Below are 19,009 nucleotides of genomic sequence, written 5' to 3'. Positions count from 1 at the left end.
TTTATAGGCCTCAAGGGGGTCCTTGGCGTCCGGGCCGGCCAACCCAAGCTCGACACCTCGCCGTCCTTTGTCACATTGCATCAAGACAAGAAGGGAGAAGAATGGGCAAGGGGAACATCTCCTTTCCCCAAAAGGAGGCCGGCTTAGCCAAGGAAGGGTGCCCCCCCTCGCGGGTCCGGCGTCCCAACCATGCTGGCGTCACCGCCGGTGACGACACCGCCTGCGAAAGTGAAAAGGAGGCAACGGTCCCTCCAGAGGAGGAAGACGACCGAGGACCGTCCGATCCAGGGCGTCCCCCTATCCTCAACCGTCCGATTTCACTTAAGTGAAATCTGAACCGGTATCGGGCCTGGCTGGGCCTCGGCCCAACAGCGGCCCAAGAAACAGGCCCATGTAAAAAAAAGGAGAGGAAGCCTGCTCACCCAAAGACGTCGGCCTGAGCGCGGGCCCAGTTCGCGCCCGCGCGCGCGGCCGGCGCAGCTGGCCCACGCGGCTGGCTGGGTTCGAAAAAATTGCAAATAAGCCCAGAAACTCGAGGAAATTGCAGTCGACTCCTCGGAAATTTCGGGGAGACCCTCGGGACACCGGTTTTCTCGCAGAGAGGCCCCTAGGGTCCCGGTTTTTGCTAAAATACCCCCTGAAATCCGATTTCTCGCAAAGAAGATCGCCGAAGGCACGAAATTTCCCCGGAACACCTCAAGGGCTCCTTTTTTGCAGGAAAGCTACCAAAGTACCTCAGCCTCTCACAAGGGAGGAACCCAGGAGTCTCTTATGATGGTTGACCCGAAGGCATTCAGAATGCCTCCCGCTCAAGGGCGCTACTGTTGTAGTAAAATAAAACCCTTATATGGGCCGGGCCGTAAATTCTACGTGGCGACGACTAAGTCAACATTTCTCAGCACAAGTCAAGTCGCCAACGTGGCGTGGTCAATCTTACGTGGCAAGGGAAGACAAGTCAACAAGTCAAGTGTGGCGACCCAGACCCGTAAGGATCCAGAATCTCTGTGTATTCTGTACTAGTCCCTGGATCAATAGCTAGTACACATAGTCCAAGATGAAATACCAAAACACATGTCATTTATTAATGATAAACAATAATCCAGTGTACATATCTTATAATACACAGCGGAAAATCAAATTGAACACCAATGAGTCCATCAACGCCACAGGCTTGTTGAGTATAGACCCGCGACCCTGCGTAACCTTTCTTCATACGTCAACATCTGCACATGATAGGTGCAGGTCAATACATTGAATGTACTTGCAAGTAGATACCTGTGTGGTTAGGAGAAATGCAAGTATATGCTTAAGGATAAGTCTTAAATAGGCTTCTACGGTTTCTTTTGCAAAATGCCAGTTTTGGATTTTGATATAATCATAATACTTTTTCTTTGGAAAACTCTAACTCTAGAATTTTGTAGAGAATAGTTTTTGAAAACTAATATGTCAAGTGGAATCTGCACCACAAGACGTAACTCTATGATCTGCCATCAGTGCTTCGATGACTCACAAAACTTTCCCTTACTATGCATTCTAGGTCAATGACACTCGCATAGTAACCCTGACTCATTATGTGGATACTTCCATCGAGTAGAAACTCATTATGTGGATACCATTGAGTCAAAAACAGTTTTTGGTTTTTGAAAACAAAACTAGAAGATCTCCTCTTAACCAGACTTAGTAGCTCAAAGATCGCCCGTAACCAAGGGCATGGCTAATCAATTAGGTTGACACTCTCGAGAGATTTGTACACTTTACCCACCAGACACAATCAGTCCAAAGTGTTGCCTAACGACAAGCGTGCGCAACAGGGAAAGATTGTGACGAAGTCTTCCACTAGAAGCCCCCTATACTTAATCCTGGCACCGCCAGCCCCATATGAGCACATTGGTCCCTCTCCGGATGACGATACCCAAGTAAGGGTTTCCCGCTAATTACTCGACTAAGCCAAAGCCATAATAGCAAGTGGTTGTACAGGTAAGCTTTTGGGTTCCATTGAAAAAGACTTGAACTTTTTGATACTGGACGGCGGTCCCCACCGAAAATCCTGAGCATCTGCAGAGCCGAACTGGATGCTGCCCTTGTCGACAACCAAAAATGGTCTCAAACATACCACTCCGCCTAGTGGAAAACATTTTTGGGTTTTATTTTGAAAATATTTTTGAAAACACTCTTGCTCATGTCATGAGACTTTATTTTCGAAAAGTTTTGTACCCTCCCGATACAATATATAGCCAGCAAGTTTGAAAACATGCATACTATAATCTTAGGGTAATTGGTGGCCTGACAAAGAACCTGTAGGCATACTACATAGGTCATAACTAATAATTTGCAAACGCATTTTGAAAATACTTCATAACAATATAAACCTGCACATGCAATCTTATAATTTGTAAAGCAAAGTAGTATATGCAAAAATATAGGATTCTAGATGATCAAAGGTATCACTTGCCATGGCCTGTGTTCATACAAACTTCTTCTTCACGACACTTAGCACAATCGCACTCCGGATCATCTATCGCCAAGAACAAATAACAACAATAACCACATTGTTGGATAACTCCAAATAAATCCAATTGAAGAACCAAAAGTGATAATCAACGATTATCTTTATTGCTAAAGCATAGGATTGGGTTTCGGAAAGGATGGAATAGTTTGATAGGTATTATAACTAAGGAATAATACTGCCCTTAATATCCCACATGTTTTTTTTATGAAAACATGAACAATGCACATCTCACGATTCAACTAAATTATTGCAAGATATGTAACATCATGACAAAGCTATCATGCAAACTATGCATCTTAGGTGAACATGATAGATAATAAAAAGCATCAAGTTAATTGTTGTTCTAGCATGCTATGCTACTGTTATTTAGTTAAAGTAATTAATTTCAATGCATAAAATTCATTTATGTAATGCTAACACAACTATACATTTAATTGATAAAGCTACATGAGAGTTAATTTTATTAGTTGTTTCTTATTAACATGCAAAGGCTAACTATGACATAAACCTCATGATACAATTTATAGTTATCAAAATATATTTATACAAATACTTTAGTGATGCCCAAACCTAGAAAAGATAAATGAAGAACCTAGAGTTTAAGAAATCAAGATTTGAAAAAGAATCTCTAAGCTGTTGGGCCAAAATAGAGAAACAAAACGTAATCTCAATGATTTCAAGACATGGGACATGTTTGATCAGAACATAACAGGTGATAGACGCAATGGAAACTTGGATTAGAAATCAATACAAAAGGCTAGGGTTGAATTGGAGTTGAAACGGTGAAGTTCTGTCTGTTAACAGATTCAAACTTCTATGGATCACGGGCTACTGAAAATGAACAAGAAGAGGTGTGAGAAAAGTTCTATATTGTAGAGTTGGATGGATTATTGTCAAAACAGAAATAATCATATAATTTGGAGCAATGGATCAGAAGATAGGGACTTCGGAATACAGCTAATCAATGTTTCAACATAGATAGCATGTAACAGTGTTAACAGATAGCAACTTCGGTTGAGGATGCACTAGTGTAGATGATACAGAACTTGTGCAAGAAGTGCACTAATGTGAAGAACATGATGTAGTAGATAATCTGCAGAAGGTTTGAGACCAAACGGATCTATGGAATATTCTACAAGAATAAAGATGGCTAATGCAGAAGCAGGATGCTGTGAATGGCAACTTCAGATAAAGATTAACTACTGAAGATAATCCAGACAGGGCATGAAAGCTGATCTAATCTGAAGAGCACGACGTGATCTAAACATAGCAGAAAGAATCGGCTAAATATGATGTACGATTGATAATCTACAAGCTACAGAAGTAGGCTAATCAAAACAGACTGCAACTCGAAAAACAGAACAAGAAAGCTCACCGGAGAAGATGAAGTTCGCCGGAGTTGAAGGGATTCGGCGAAAAAGAGGTTTCCGAAGGCCTGGATGTGATGGGTTGCGTTACAGGGTTCGAGAGGGATCTAGTGGTGGTGGTCGCTCGGGTTAATTTGGGGCAAGGTGGTAGGGATCTAGTGGTGGTGGTCGCCGGAGTTCGCATGGAACAGCTACGAAAACTCGAAATTGGATGCGGGATTGACAGCGGCTTGGAGCTAGGTTTCGAGGGCTAGGTTGGGGCTCTCGAGGGCGTCAGGTTGGAGGCTTTTATACGACACAGGGCGCTCGGGATAAGGCCGGCGGCGGGTGAGATTTGAACGGGATCGGTTTCGCTTAAAATCGGACGAGATAGAGTCCGGGATGGTTTGATTCTTGTTGGGATGGATTCCTTGCCGTGTGGGTCACGAATTAGAGCAGAAAACACGGAGGAAAACGGTTCAGATTTTGGAATTCGAGGTGGAGGCGGCCATGGACGCCGGCGAGCTCGAGCTCGAGCTCAGACTCGGCCGTGGCAGGGGCAGCGCGGGCGGGCGGCGGGGCGGCGGGGCGAGCGGCGGAGCTTGGCAGCGGGGGGCCGCGAGGGCGAGCAGCGGACGGAAGCTGGGCGCGGCCATGGCTGCAGCCAGAACAGGAGACGCGTGAGGAAGAAGAAGAGAGAAAGGAGAAAAAGAAAAAAAAGAAAAAAGACAGGAAAAAGGAAGGATGGCCGTTGGATGGGGAATGGATGCACGAGATTAGGATATACCCCTTGGGTACACTTAAGTGGAAACGGGTTCCACGAGAATACGCCTTCTCGCAGAGAAAACGTACTCTGCGGAAGAAATAGAAAATGAAAAAAAAAAGAAATAGATTTTCTGGGTCTCTAAATCACTAGAAAATCAAATAAGACAAATAAAATACCAAACGGCATCGGAAAAATTCCAGAAAATTCCAGGAATGCTAATTAACAGTTTAGAACGCAAGAAAAGTAATTTCCTCATGGAATAAAATATTTCAATAGGTTTTATAGCACATGAACCTCAAATAAATTCCAAATAAATCCAGAAAATATATCTACGTTCCAATAAATTACCAAATGGGTATGTAACACAAAATAAAGCTTAGGTGTACCAAATCGAATGTTCTCCAACTTTTTAATCTTGAAGTCACATTATTCCTTCTCATTAACAAATAAGCAACTGTTGGAAAAATCATATAATTGATTTTAACGCCAAACCAAGAACATGCAGTGTTTTGAAAATGTTTTCCCAACTATAGGATTAGGAAAGTCACGTTATTCCCACTCTATGTAAATGTTGGAAAATCATCTTCACGTGAGGATGTCATGTTACCCCTCTTCTCTTTATTTGCTCATTTCATTTGGAAATGAAATGAGTATACAAAAATAATAATCAACCAATACGAGGTGAACTATTAAATATGTTTTCCAACTATATACTTGGGAAAGTCATATTGTTCCCTCTTTTTAACATTCAGTAAATGTTGGAAAACACTCCAAATTGATTCAATAATTCGAACGATGCTCTCAAATGGTCATGGCATTCAAATTGGAAATTTGGGATACCATAAATCCTTCATAGGATCCCAAAAAAGGAATAAGACTCATTTAGGTTCTTTAAATCCCATACAATAACATAAGATGCAAAAATGGATCCAAATTAAATACTTTTGAATTTGTAAAAATCTTTCAACCATGTGATATAATTTGGATAGTTATATCAATCCACTCTTTTGTTATAAAATTCAAAAATGCTAAGAAAAATTCAAACAAGTCCTGAAAATTTTAAAATTCTTCAGAAATTCTCAACCAAAATATGTTAACATCAAACAAATTAGATAAAATAATTAATATTAATTAACATTCCAAAATGGGAAAATTTTGGGATGTTACATCAAGCCTCTCATGCCATGGTCAAAAGGAGAATTGAGTTTGAGTAGGGGGCAAGAAAGGTGTGAGGAAGGGACCCTTAGTCCATGGTGGACCATGGACCAAGCCCCATTTTTCTCACTTGGTGCACACAAAAGTTATGGACCAAGAAGCTACTTTTACCATCTTGCCCTCACTTTTCTCTCTCCCTCAAGGGTAGCCATGGGGGCATGTATCATTCACTCTCACTTAAATAAACTCAAGGGGAGAGGGCTAGAGAGCCTCTTTGAGAGGAGCTCTAGTTTCGGGATCTCGGGAAGCCTCATTCAGCCCGAGCCCAAAGGAGAGGGAATCGGGTTAGAGTCCTAAGGGTACCTCGACCTCGCTACTTGGGAAGCCTCGTTCGGCCCAAGCACGAGGCGGCCCCTTTCGACCTCTCGCTAAGTGATTCGGGGAGCCTCGATCGACCAGAAACACTTTGGCTAACAATTTTCTCGAAGCCTCTCCTAACATAGGACTAGGTCGCACCCGCATAGGACCGGCGTACACGCCCTACTTTTACGCTGTTGTGCCATCGAGATTTGGCAGCCCTTACTCTATATATTGTCGAGAACAACAACACACGTCATCGAGGAGACGAAAGTCACGCGCATATATGTCTCCGTCAAGGGAAAAGGAAAAGAGAGTTGGAAGGGCCAACTGAAGTTCCTCATCCCACCATAGATCCTTCGACAAAGCAACCGAATCACCATGGCCAAGCTGAATTTTGGTGATTCCATGATAGGTTGGGTTAAGCTTCATAATTTGTCTCCACCAAAAAGAGCCACATGTAGAAGAGGCATGGAGCAGGGCATTATGATAAAATGTATCCCAAATAAATGACTTACCTTCCTTAAAAAGGTACCGGATGTACCTGTGATTCACCAACAGATAGGTAATATTTGAACTTGTGTTTTCTCCTTAGGAAAATTAAACACATAAGTCTAATTCAAATGGATAAACTGCATGGGCAATTCTTAATTAGCGATGTCATAATCTGTAGACGTCACTTGTGACAATAAGAATCTGCATAAGGCAAGATAACCTGAACCAATATTGCATAATTTTGCATCAGAGAAGCAATAGGCATTTGTGAAATCATAGGTGATGTGTAACATTGATAAGTGTTTTAGATTAAACATTGATGTGGATACTTTGGATAATATGGATACTTATGTGATGACATGTATCTTGTGTTGGAACTTACCCTTAGTCAAGTTGTGGACTTGTGCTTGTACTGGTTATTTGTGTGTTCACTTTCAGGTGTTGCCGGAGCTAGAAGAACGTGATCAATGACGGGATCAAGGGACGAACCTTGGGAGAAGCTGAGGTCGAGGATCGAGGTCATGCGGGACGTTCGTGCGAAAGAACAATGGAAGTGAAGGCTACAATAATCCGGCAGGGCACCGGTTTGTCGTACGTTGTTTATGCCGGTGATGTACGGTATTGGAGATATTCGACATGGGATGGTCGAGTTTTGAAGACATCACAAGAAGAGTCCATGGCATGGAGTGGCATCGACGTGAAGACACGTAGGTCCAGCCGTGGCTGGATGAGAACTGTTTAAACATTAAACAGTAGCGTCATCAAGATGGCGTCTGATGGAAAAGTGGTCCACATGAAAGTTGTGCCGTCGTCGATACGAACAACTTTGCTGTTGGAGTCATCTCAATCCAAGGTCATATGCGGGCCCCACGGGCAGAATAGCGACCGGGACAAGGAGTTTCATGTTGGATTCGGACTCGGTTTAGAGTCGCGAATTTTCTCTTATAAATATTATAAATAGAGAGCGTCTAGGCTAGGTTTTTAGCAATGACGTGAGGGAACTCAGAGCTTTGGATCTAGATCAATCCTTGGAGAGTTCTTGGATGCATGGTTACATCTTTTGTAATCGATCGACATCGTTGCAATAAAGAAATTCGTTGGCGGTGTCATCTCTGTTCTTCTCGGATCTTCGTGGATTATTCGTGCTAAATCTTTCTAACACTTTGCTACAGGTTTATCACGAGTTCATAATACTTTGCTGCAGGTTTATCATGAGATCAAGGAAAGATCGTGATTACTTCATCTTTCGTGTTATTCCTCAAAACACGAAACTGTTAATTCTCGTAACTTTCTGTCAGTTGTTACTGTTTTGACCATATCTTTTCATTGGTACGTCAAATTGAGCTGATTCTTGTTGCGTTGGCTAGATAATCTCAATACCTTTCTTTTGCATACTCATACGTATTTTTTGATTCATCCAATCAAAAGTTACGGCTTTTTTACTTTCACGGATAGAAAGGTGATTTAGGGTTCGAACTTTCGGGAAAAGTTTTAATTCCGCGCAACCCCCCCCCCCCCCCCCCCCCCCCGTGGCCGGAATTCTAATGACGTACACCAAGGGCCTAAGCAAAAGCAAGCATAAAGGGATATGTGATGCATGTGAAATATTATACTATCTGCAAACTACATCTCAGTAGAAAGAATAGAAGATATAGATGTAACAAAATTGAATAAATTTAAGTAATCATGCATCAACACCGTAACCATGAAATTCAGAGTTTATAGAGGGAAGTACTCCCTCTGATACTAAATTCTTGACTCAAATTTGCCCAAATATGGATGCATCTATTTTTAAAAAGCGTCTAGATACATGTAATATTTTGACAACAATTCTGTCGGAGGGAGTAGTAAATAACTGCATTGCTCACTGGTTTGCTTGCAATGAGGGCCGATCATACCTATAGATTGGCAGCAGCATGGCAGCTCCCCCTATAGGTTGCGAAGGCCCGTGTCAAGAGGAGATCACCAGACCCGATGTTGTAGCGGAAGAGGGGAGTAGGTTCTTAGGTCAGTGGGTGGGACGTGGCAAGAGAGATATGCCGAAGGCGAGCAATCGATCGTGTGATGCCACAAAAAGGAGCATGCAGAGATCGGGGCTAGAGCACCCCTGGGCGAGATTGATGGTGGCGTGAGGAGGCCGGGAGGCAGAAATGGCGTTGGGTACGGTTTCTCGGCGGCGGTGGCCAACAGGCGTTTTTCAGGTAACCAAATGGACGGTCAGATATTTTGCTTTTTTTTTGGAATTTTCTAACAACCTATCTTTTTTCTGGTTGATCCCTCATGTACTTTTAGTATATGTAAACTCACTTCTTTTCACAAAAAATGACGCGCACGCATTTCGAGTTTTACTTTGACCAATAATTAGAATAATGATATGAGTATTACCTGCTGCAAAGTTATATCATTGGATTCGTATATAAAAAACATTTCTAACGGTATAAAATTTATAACATATAATGTACATATTAGTGTTCTAATTGTTGATCAAAATTCGACCCCAAACTATGTGTATGTCATTCTTTGTGAAAAGGAAAGAGTAATATTTTTTTTGCGAAGAGACCACCTATCTATTAATAATCATCAACAACAGTACAAAGAGGCATACAAGTAATAAAAAATACAAATAGACCATTGTACCACCTAGTGATGGCAACAAGCACTAGAACGAGCCGAAAGCGGGCCAAAAGAGAGTTTGTGGTAGTAGACGGTGGGTAGTCATCATGCTCAGACCCTAAAAGACTAGCGCACAAGACTAGCAACAATCACCAAATATGAGAACCATGAATCGGAGGAGTCAAACCTGAAACCATATGATGAAAGGCGACCGAAGAAACCCGAAAATTGGACGGGATCCCAAAGGATTTGCCGGAAACCTGAAAAGCCATCCGGATCTCCTAAGAATTTGCTGGACACACAAATCGACGTACGCTCCGCTGGTGCTAGGTGCACCACGCGAGCGAGGACAGGGCAGAAGACCTTATTCTGGCTGCAAGCGCCATCTGGAAGAAAACAAGCTGCCGCCGCCTGGAACAGAGTGTGGAACTCCTCCTAGGGCTGGGAGCCTCGTACCGCTTTCGTTTCAATTGATGAGATTCTTTTAGCATATAATAGATAGACTAGTATCATGAAAATTGTTGAGAATATTTTCAATTGTACATGCACTAAAAACCCCATAAGATGTATATCCTCACGGGACCACCACCTACCAAACTACGTGATTATAACATTTGTAAACATAATAGACAATAAAAACTCAAAACTATTTTGTCAAAGCAAGTTCATCTTTCTAAGATTGGGCGTAATCCACATGGGAGCTGGACAGTTGGACCAAAGCTGAGGAGACACAATTTCCTCCCTCGTGTTATTATCCAAGTTGAGAATGCCCATATCACGGCGATTATTCAGCAGTCCATTTGTCCAAAGCGCATTATCGTCGGTAAAGTAGGCATGATTTGCCTTGAGAGATGGATATTATTCAGCAGTAAGACAAAGTGATTGATTATGCCCAAGAAACAACACATGGTCGCGCAAGGAGCTGACTCTCTTAAGTTCCTTTCCTCTGTCGTCAACTTCATATACTTTAATTTTTCCAGTGTTCCAAAACACAAAGTCCCCAGGCCTAGGTTCTAAATCATGAGCTGCAAGTGATCTCCACACTTGTATAAGATTTCCCCATGGAGCTAGTGCAATGTACGTACTAAGACATCTGTTAGTCTTCCTCCCTATAATTATATTCATGGTGACCACGGAGCTATTAAGATCGAAACCATGAATCTCTCCCTTTGAAGTCACTGCATACAACATGCCATCCCTGTAAATGCAATCATGATAGAAGTTGTGAGGTGGCAGCCAGGTCCAACTATCATCCCGCCCCACCCTTGCAAACGAGAGCTGACAATATGGACTGTGGATGAGCACCACAACGTATCCATGGCATGTAGTATCGGAAAACACTAATACCTTATGGTGAAGCTCGTGCCGCAGCTCTTCAAGAGCAACAATCGATGGTGGGCAGTAAACCCTTGTACCACTGTGACATGAGTATTCATACTGGTGGATAGCACCAGAGTCCTTATCATAGATGGGTTTCACATGCTCGATGGTGATCACTGAAGGCAGGTCAATCTGTTGACCGGTGATCGGATTAAGAAGCTGCATCTCAGAGCTCCTATCAACTGTAACCAGCAAACCTTGTGAGGACCCAATCAGAGTCCTAGTGCATATAGGTGGCTCTGGTAGAGTTATCTTGAACACACGCTTCTCCACAAGGCTGTAGAGGCACGCAGAGCGCTTATCAGAGGATTCACAAGTGTAGAGGAGGCACGGCGTCTGGGGTCGATTGTAGTGCCCATGGCTGCGCAGGCTGGTGTATGCCAAGTTCCAGGAGGTGCAGACAGAGCCGGCACGTATGAGGTCAGGGATCTCAAGGGTACCGAAGATACACATCAAGATGTCTTGCGGCAGCTCCACTGATGTGCCCACCGTAGCCTCCAGCAGTGGTGGATGGACCAGGATACATGTCTCCATGGGACCAGTCTCTCTCTTGGAAGACTTGTAAAGTGGCAATGCGTGAGGAAGATCTGGAGCTTCGGTGACAATTCTCTGGGGTATGGCCAGAACTCATAAGGTACAAGGCCTCCGAAACCTTGCAAAGTTGACATAGCACATCTGCTCCTAGGTATACTTATAGATCGCCAACAGAGGATATACCCTATTCGAGTTGGACAAGAAATAGGAATCCAAGAACAAGGAGGGGCACTCAGGGGTTTCTTAATATAAGATTATTTGCTAAGACTTTGTATTTCCGTTGTTATAATGGAAAGGGGAGAAATCCCAGGTGGTAGGAGGGGCACTTTCTTAATATAATTTGCTTTTTTTTTAGCGTATCTTAATATAATTTGCTGAAGGGACGAACTATATTTCTGCAAGAATTCAGAGGCCCACTCGGTTTACGATTGGGAGGGAGATCTACCCGCTGTTACCGCGTTCGTCGGCCGCGAAAGAAACTAAAGGCGGAGCCAGGCCCAGGCAGCCCAGGCCACGGCCCGGGTCGTGGGATTTTTTTAAGCTTATACCATGCTCTGTTTGGGTCTTGGCCTGGGGCGCAGCCCACGCGAACCTGCCTCGGCCCTTGGCCAGCCGCCCCAGCATGCCCACGAGGTCTGCCTCCCACTCCTAGTTCGACTCGCTCGGGGGATCGGGACCCAAGTCGAGAGAGATGGGCGCACCGCACGGGGGCACCTGGCTATCGTGGTGTCGCCCTCGCCCGCCTCCAAAGTTCCACCCAGGACACTGGCCGCCTCCCTGGTTCCTGCCGGCCCGCTCGCTAGGCCACCAGCTGCGCAGGCTCGTCGTCCAGTCCGCCCGTTATACAACATGAACATTTTTAGTAGTTTTACATCAGTGCTGGATGAACATCTTTAGTAGTTTTACATTCCTCGTAAAGAAAACCTTGTTAGTTATACAACATGAACATGCGGTGTAAAAAGCAAGTGATGGTTCTAATGCCCTACGCCTCAGAAAAATAAAAGATCAGACCAAGGTCATATATAATCACCTGCAGATGTCCCGATCTGTCGAGCATAAGAATGTCTGCTGAAACACCTCGGTAAAGAGTACACCTCTGAAATATGCAGAGTGAGAAACAACACCACATATAAAGCCACTAATACAAGATGTTCAGAAATAAGGAGAGGAATTGCATTGTCTGAGAGTTGTTCTCATACTTTAGAAATTTATTTTCAGAGATGGAAGCCTCAAATCACATCTCATTCTAACATTTTGATGAACACATAGTATCTTGCATCTCCAAGATCACATCTCTCAATCGATAGATCTACCGAGCCAACACATGGTATCTTTCACCACCAAGATCACAACACCACAATTGACTGATCACAGACCCAACACATGAAGAATGGAATTGCACATAGACCCAGAACATATTCATCAGTTCTTCGACCTCGGCGAGGTCCTCCTAGGCGCAGTCACCACCTCTGCAGCCTTCCTGTTCAGTGACTTCATCGCCGGCATCACGGTGGTCTGCTTCTTCTTCCCATCCGACTTGCCAGACTCCGAGTCCTCCTGTCATCGACGAACTCACGCCTCAGGACCTGCTCCTGGGCCTTGACGTCCTCCTCGTCGTCCGTCAACTCAGCATCATAGTCGGAGCCGAGCGGATCCTGCGAGACTGGCTTCAGGCCGGCGACTCGGGACTTCGCCTTGGCATGGCCAACACCCTGGCGTGGTGGTGTATGGTGCGGCGGATCTTGATGAGGTTACCCTCGATGCGCGCAGCCCTGCAGAGGGAGGCGCTTGGAGCTGGGCCCACTCATGGTCCAGTGGCCCCACGCACCCACGCGAGGAGCGGGTCGGTGACCGGCGCCGGCAGGTCCATGCAGGGCCCGCGAAGTGGGCGGTGGCGGTGCGTGAGGAGCTGAACTGGCGACAGGACTGCGGAGATGCTTGAGGAGCCGGCAGTAGGAGTCGGCGGCGCCAGGGATAGCGGATGCCGGAGGGAGGTGCTGGGCAGGCGCAGCTACGGGATGGCAGCTGCGTCGTGAAGTCCAGAAAATTGGAACGGGCACGAAAATTGATGCATGACAGACGGACAACGACGTCGTCGGAAACGTCCGTCCCTTTATTATTATGTGAGATAAAACACCGTGAATGACACAGTGATTTTGACCGGAGGAAATTACAGAGGAGAACTAAATAGCAGGAGAACAAAAAAGTAAAGTGGAAAACAGAACGCGACGGTACATGTTATCATCATGAATGGTTTTCTCTATTATCAAACAGTTTACGCATCTACATTCTACATGATGGAACACAGTGCAGGAAAACAATATCTAGACAGTTCTCTGTCAGGAAAATATGTAAGAAAAAAGGTCCATTGTTTCATACTAAAACTTTCTTTTCTGCAAAACGAACCCAGTCGTGCACTCGACCGATTTTGTTGATTTTGTTGCTGACATGGACAGCATGTGGCAATAATTTCCAGAGCACCCCAAGCCCGACTGCCAGACCTGCAACCCAACCAAAACCCAATCACGAGTTGGTCAAACCTGCTGGACATGCTGCTGTTGCTACAAAAAGAACAAGATTACGCCGCTTCTGCTGATAGACGATTAAAAATAAGAAGAAAATTAAGAGGATGCAAGATTTGTTAGAAATCTCTGTTTGCTAATGCTAGACTTGTTATGGCTGCTGGTTGATTCCCATTGAATTTTCAGATGAGACTTGAATTGTCTATGTCAACTGTGTCTTATCTTCTAGCAGCAACAGCATGTCCAGTGGGTTCGACCAACCCAGGGTTGGGTTTTGGTCGGGTTGCAGGTCAGGCTCGGGTGATATGGAAATTATTGCCATGTGGTGTCCATATCAGCAAAGAAATCAGCAAAATCGTGCACGGTTGTGATAGTTCATGATCCATTTTTTCATCCAAAAAAGTGTTAGGACAAAAAATGAACATTCTTGAAAGCTCAAACCCGAAAATGGACTTCTTTCAACATATGATATGTTAAGACTAGGTGTAAAGAAATCGAAGCCGAACTATATATGTTACGTACTTACATGGGGGGAACAGAATACATGTAAGAATCAGTTGATTTTAGGGCTTAAGTAGTACTGCCTATCCCTGAAGAACCTGGCAACCGTCTCTGCCTTATCTGTGGACAGATTAGGGTTTTCTAGAATAAAGCTATTGGATGCTTTTGTTGCTTCGGTGCTTTCCCAAAAACTCTTTTGCACGAATCCTAAAGCATCAGTACTTAAAATAAATAAAAGAGGGCCAGCGGATCAGTCCATATCCAAACTGCTTAACTGCGGATCAGTAGACCTGCCCACCCCAGGATTTCTCCTTGTTAATCCCCTCCAAACAAATTCCTCCCACTGTCGTTGCCTGTCCAGCCCTTCGACACCTCCATGAAAAGCTCCTGGAAGCTTGACATTCCTTCAAACATGTCGTGTGCTGGAAGAAGGGTGGGTAGCTCCGCGTATAGACTTGAAGCGACCAGCTTCCCCTGCCACCAGCGCACTCAGGTGGCTTCATCGGACCCGGCCACGCTCCCAATATCCATGCTCCAGAAGACGCTGGTGAAGCTCGTTGCCTGGCCGACCTCCACCGGCAAGGCACGTCGCTGGACAAGTGTGTAATTGGGTATGTGGGCTGCCACTATGGCCCATGGGTAATTGGGTATTAACCCAAATGGGTACCCTGGTTAAAACTGATTGGCGGATCTGTTCTGCTAATCGTAACCTTTCATTTTCTTTAATAGTTGTGCATATTTTTTCCGGAAAAGCATAGAAGCACTTTTCTTGCATCAATAGAGCCAATAGCTTGGGCAAGCTTTGAAATCAATACCATGACAATCAGCATGGGATGATACTGATATGATATCGGTAGTATAGAAACACAGAACGGACAAATAGAAATATGAAATTCGGTGTTCAGTATTATTATTCTATAGATTTGTTAGAAATTTCTGTTTGTTAATGACTGAATTATTATGGCTGCTGGTTGATTGCCACTTAATATTCAGATGAGATTTGAATTATATGTGTCAACTATGTCTATCTTCTAGCAGCAACAGCATGTCCAGCAGGTTTGACCAGCTCAGTGTTGGGTTTTGGTCGGGTTGCAGACCAGGCTCCGGTGATGTGGAAATAATTGTTATATAGTGTCCATGTAAGCGATGAAATCAGCAAAACCATCCGAGTATGATAGTTCAGGATTCGTTTTTTGCACCCAAAAAAAGGTTTTAGAACGAAAATTGAACTTTCCAGAAAGCTCAAAGCTGAAAACTGGACTTCTCAATATATAATGGTACCATAGTTAAGACTAAGAATAAAGAAATCGAACTATATATGCTACTTGGGGAACATAATACCTGCAAGGATCAGTTGATTTTAGGGCTTAAGTAGTACTGCCGATCCCTGAAGAACCTAACCACTGTCTCTGCCTTATCTGTGGACAGGTCGGTGCTTTCCAGAATTAAGCTCTTGGGTGCTTTTGCGATTGCTTCAATAGAGCCAATAGCCTGGGCAAGCTTTGAAATCAATAGAAACAATTAGCATTGCATGATACTGGTATCAATAGTGTAGAAACGCGAAATACAGAACGGCCAAATAGAAATTAGAAATTTGGTCGTTCACTATTAATCGATAGATTATACTCCATCCGATCCATAATAAGTGTCAGATTTTGTACTAACTTAGTACAAAGTTGTACTAACTCTAAGACACTTATTATGGATCGGAGGGAGTACTGTGTAACCAGGTTGGATGATCTAGCAAGTCCTTAGTTCTCATTCTGAAATAGTTAAAAATTGTCGAGTATTTTCAAGAGAAGGCCTAATAACTGTGTTTTGATCTCTGATCTACCATGAATTACCCTTTACCATGCTTTATGAAAATGAATACAGATGGCAAGGGAAATGATGCTAGTTATTATTCTGTAAACAATGGCTAGCCATTTGAGTTGCTTTTCTCCATAAAACGGAACTTGCAAATAAGTCGGACTGCAATTGATTTGTAAGCAACCAAGAGATCATCAAGTTACATAAAAAGGATAAAGATAGTTAAGTACACACCATATTGGCATCGTGATTATCAATACCAGGAATAGAGGTGACCACTTGTAAAAAGGCATCCATACACTGAACTGCTTGCTCCCGCTACAGACATAAACAAGAACATCATTTATCTTAGTTTTGGATCTACAAATAGCGCACCTATGCATCCGGGAACATGTGAAACCACCTCATTCTTCATTGTTGAGCTAATATCCTGCTGCTTGCATACTGAATAATACACACGTGTTGATCAACAGCTTCTTACAGCTCAAAACTGGTAAATAAAATTTGAGATTACCTCCACGAGCATGAGCGATCTTGAGCATTTTCTCAAATCCCATCTCAGGATCATTAACAGGCACAAATGTAGGACAACCAAGTTCCATGTCATACCTTGGTTAAGATACACATGAGTAACAATGGTCAACAACCTTACCCCAGTATTAACAACATATTAAGTGCTTACCTGAAATATGATTGATTAAATGATTCAATTTGCTCTACCGTGGGAACAGCAACAACGACATAGAGATTCTTGAACTGTCTCTTCAGTGTATTCACCCTGCAAATATCATTATAAGAATCAAGAGTCACCATCACAGTCATCAAAGTGTATAACATAGCTTGGCGTATGGCGTCACAGGGAAGAGTCTCCCACCTGCTAAAGACAGCAGCTTCATTTTCACAATCCCAGCTTGTCTCAAAGATAAAAGCAACAGATAACCCCCCATTGTTGATGATGAAGTCCTAGAATACACCTAATTGATCAGGTCGCACAAAGACAACAGAACAACATTCCGCGAAGTGGTAGGTGCATACTTACAGGGGATATTGACAGAAAGTTGAGGCGATATGAGTTGGCAGCTAGGAATGCGGCAATGAAGTTGACAAGGTCGGGGTGTTGCTTATCTCTCCACGAAGTGCTCATCATGCATACTCCACGACCTGCAAATTCGACAACCAGTGGAGCCATGGGAATTCAGTTCAAGGCATGGCTAAATCGCAGGGTTCTAGGTAACAGAATGGGGCGGTTTCTTTGCCCATGACTATTGCTACCAATACAGATGCACAACTGCGTGCAAATCTCCACTGAAGTGGCAATCAACAACACTCTGAATCTGTCGATTAAAATCTCAAAGGACGCGAAGTAATGATGGCCATGGCCATCAGTTCATCACGTCAAAAGTCTGTGTATGACGGATGAAAGTGACAAATATTGCTCAGGATGGCCCCGATTCGGGGCTTAATCGGCGGACGCGTGTCGAAACCCTAGCGAAGGCCGCGGATATGATCTCCGCACCTGGTGCCGGAGCGGGTTCGGGCCGCGGCGGCGGGAGGGAGGTCCAGGCGGCGGAGTGGGAGGAGCTACCCATCTGGAGCCGCCGGGACGAGGCCGTGCCGCCGTGGAGGAGGGGGGCGGCGCGAAGCTCCGCTGCTGCGCGCGAGCGAATAGTGCAGACTGCAGAGGAAGGAACCGACCAACCAAGTGGCATGTGCGGAAGTGCCACCCCGCCGGCAGGCAGGCCACAACCGTGGGCTATTTGCGAGAAAAATTTCATTTCATTTCTCTGGCTCCCTCAAAAAAAAATTCATTTCTCTGGCCACTTCTTTTTAGCTTTCCGGAGGGGCTTCTCCGAGCATTGCTGTCCCCTAGCTTACCAGAGAAACCGTACTAATTATTTTTTGGTAAGATTTCAAGTTAGTTTAGCCCATACTAATTTAAAAGCCTAACAAAATTTCACACGGGGCTTCTCCAAGAAGCTCGAAGAAGCCCCTCTTGGAAGCCGAAAGGAAGGGGCCTCTACTATCTTGGTAGAAGCTGTCGAAATACACGGAGAAAAGTTATGAGAGTAGAAACCCTAGCCGTCGTCGTCTTCAAGGAAGCCTCAATGTCTAGCGGTTCCTCTCGTCTCTCACGGCTGATCTAGCCTTAAAAGATGAGGGAAACACGGATCAACATCTGGTATCAAGTTTTGCTACTCCGTACCTTCTTATGTTAGGTTTTTGTGTTTTTCTTAGTGACGTCTTGACGATGGAGATGTCGTCCTCTAGAAGATTGGTCTCCTGGATCTTTCATCGTCATGGTGTAGGCATTGCAACCTATGCTCTGGAGTCTTTCTCACGACGCGTATTTTCATGTTTTTGGTCTTTTTTCTTGTTGATTCATCGACAGAGAAGCAGCTTTATAACTTGTCTTGTAAGGGGTATGTCACCAGTCATAGCATAGGCGGAGCTAGGCCCTAGGCAACACGGGCCACGGCCTGGGGCGTGGCCAAAATTTTCAGGCTAAAAAAAGAAAGAAATTAGGTTTGGCCTGGGTTGTCGCGGCCCACTAGCCTAGGCTAGCCAGCCCAGCCCAGGGCGTGGGCAATTCATGGTTCCGCCCCCGAGTCATGGTGTGTTCAACTTAAATTCTTGCTGTTTGAGGTGGACGGTTTATTCGGCTTTCCAGTACCTCTGAGGTTAGTTCAGCTTGTCCAAGAATACCATTATTTTATCAACGAATACGTGGCGAAGCATCAAGATGCGAAGGATGAATCAAGAGAAATTTAATTCGAAGGACTAAAATGAAGTTTTTAGTTTTGTTTATTATCGTTGTTATTGTGTTCATTCGTGTATCGTTTTTTTTACTCTATCTGTTGAATCAATAAAGCCAGATCCCTAAAAAAGAAATCCATTTCTCTATTCGCTCAAAGAAAAGTCCCTTAATTTCTCTCGTCTCAAAAACACAAATTGTGCGTGGTACGTAAGGTCATTCGATTCAGAGCGGGTGGCAGCAGGGAGTTAAGTTTTTCTTCTTCCAAAA

General features: G+C 44.1%; 1 protein-coding gene and 1 pseudogene across 5 annotated transcripts; both read right to left on the bottom strand.

Annotated features, from left to right (window-relative positions):
• Window positions 1-9,895: 9,895 nt before the first annotated feature.
• LOC100838150 lies at window positions 9,896-11,155 on the bottom strand (annotated as a pseudogene).
• An 880-nt stretch (window positions 11,156-12,035) lies between these two features.
• LOC100841911 (protein PARTING DANCERS) lies at window positions 12,036-17,732 on the bottom strand. Of its 5 annotated transcripts, none has more exons than XM_024456353.1 (9): window positions 17,504-17,732; window positions 17,027-17,148; window positions 16,862-16,950; window positions 16,670-16,765; window positions 16,502-16,596; window positions 16,391-16,431; window positions 16,222-16,305; window positions 15,520-15,678; window positions 12,036-12,251 (listed from the first exon to the last, which is right to left on the bottom strand). In XM_024456353.1, exons 1-8 carry the CDS (start codon window positions 17,694-17,696, stop codon window positions 15,529-15,531), a joined length of 870 nt encoding a protein of 289 aa, XP_024312121.1. In that variant the 5' UTR covers window positions 17,697-17,732; the 3' UTR covers window positions 12,036-12,251; window positions 15,520-15,528. The 5 variants fall into 5 exon arrangements, with proteins under 5 accessions (XP_024312121.1, XP_024312120.1, XP_024312122.1 ...); XM_024456352.1 differs by lacking the exon at window positions 12,036-12,251 and adding an exon at window positions 12,288-13,266; XM_024456354.1 differs by lacking the exon at window positions 12,036-12,251 and adding an exon at window positions 12,288-13,180.
• Window positions 17,733-19,009: the final 1,277 nt, after the last annotated feature.

This window comes from Brachypodium distachyon, chromosome 5 (assembly GCF_000005505.3).
Source record: "Brachypodium distachyon strain Bd21 chromosome 5, Brachypodium_distachyon_v3.0, whole genome shotgun sequence".
NCBI classification, from domain to species: domain Eukaryota; kingdom Viridiplantae; phylum Streptophyta; class Magnoliopsida; order Poales; family Poaceae; genus Brachypodium; species Brachypodium distachyon.
This window is presented reverse-complemented; position numbering and strand designations above follow the sequence as displayed.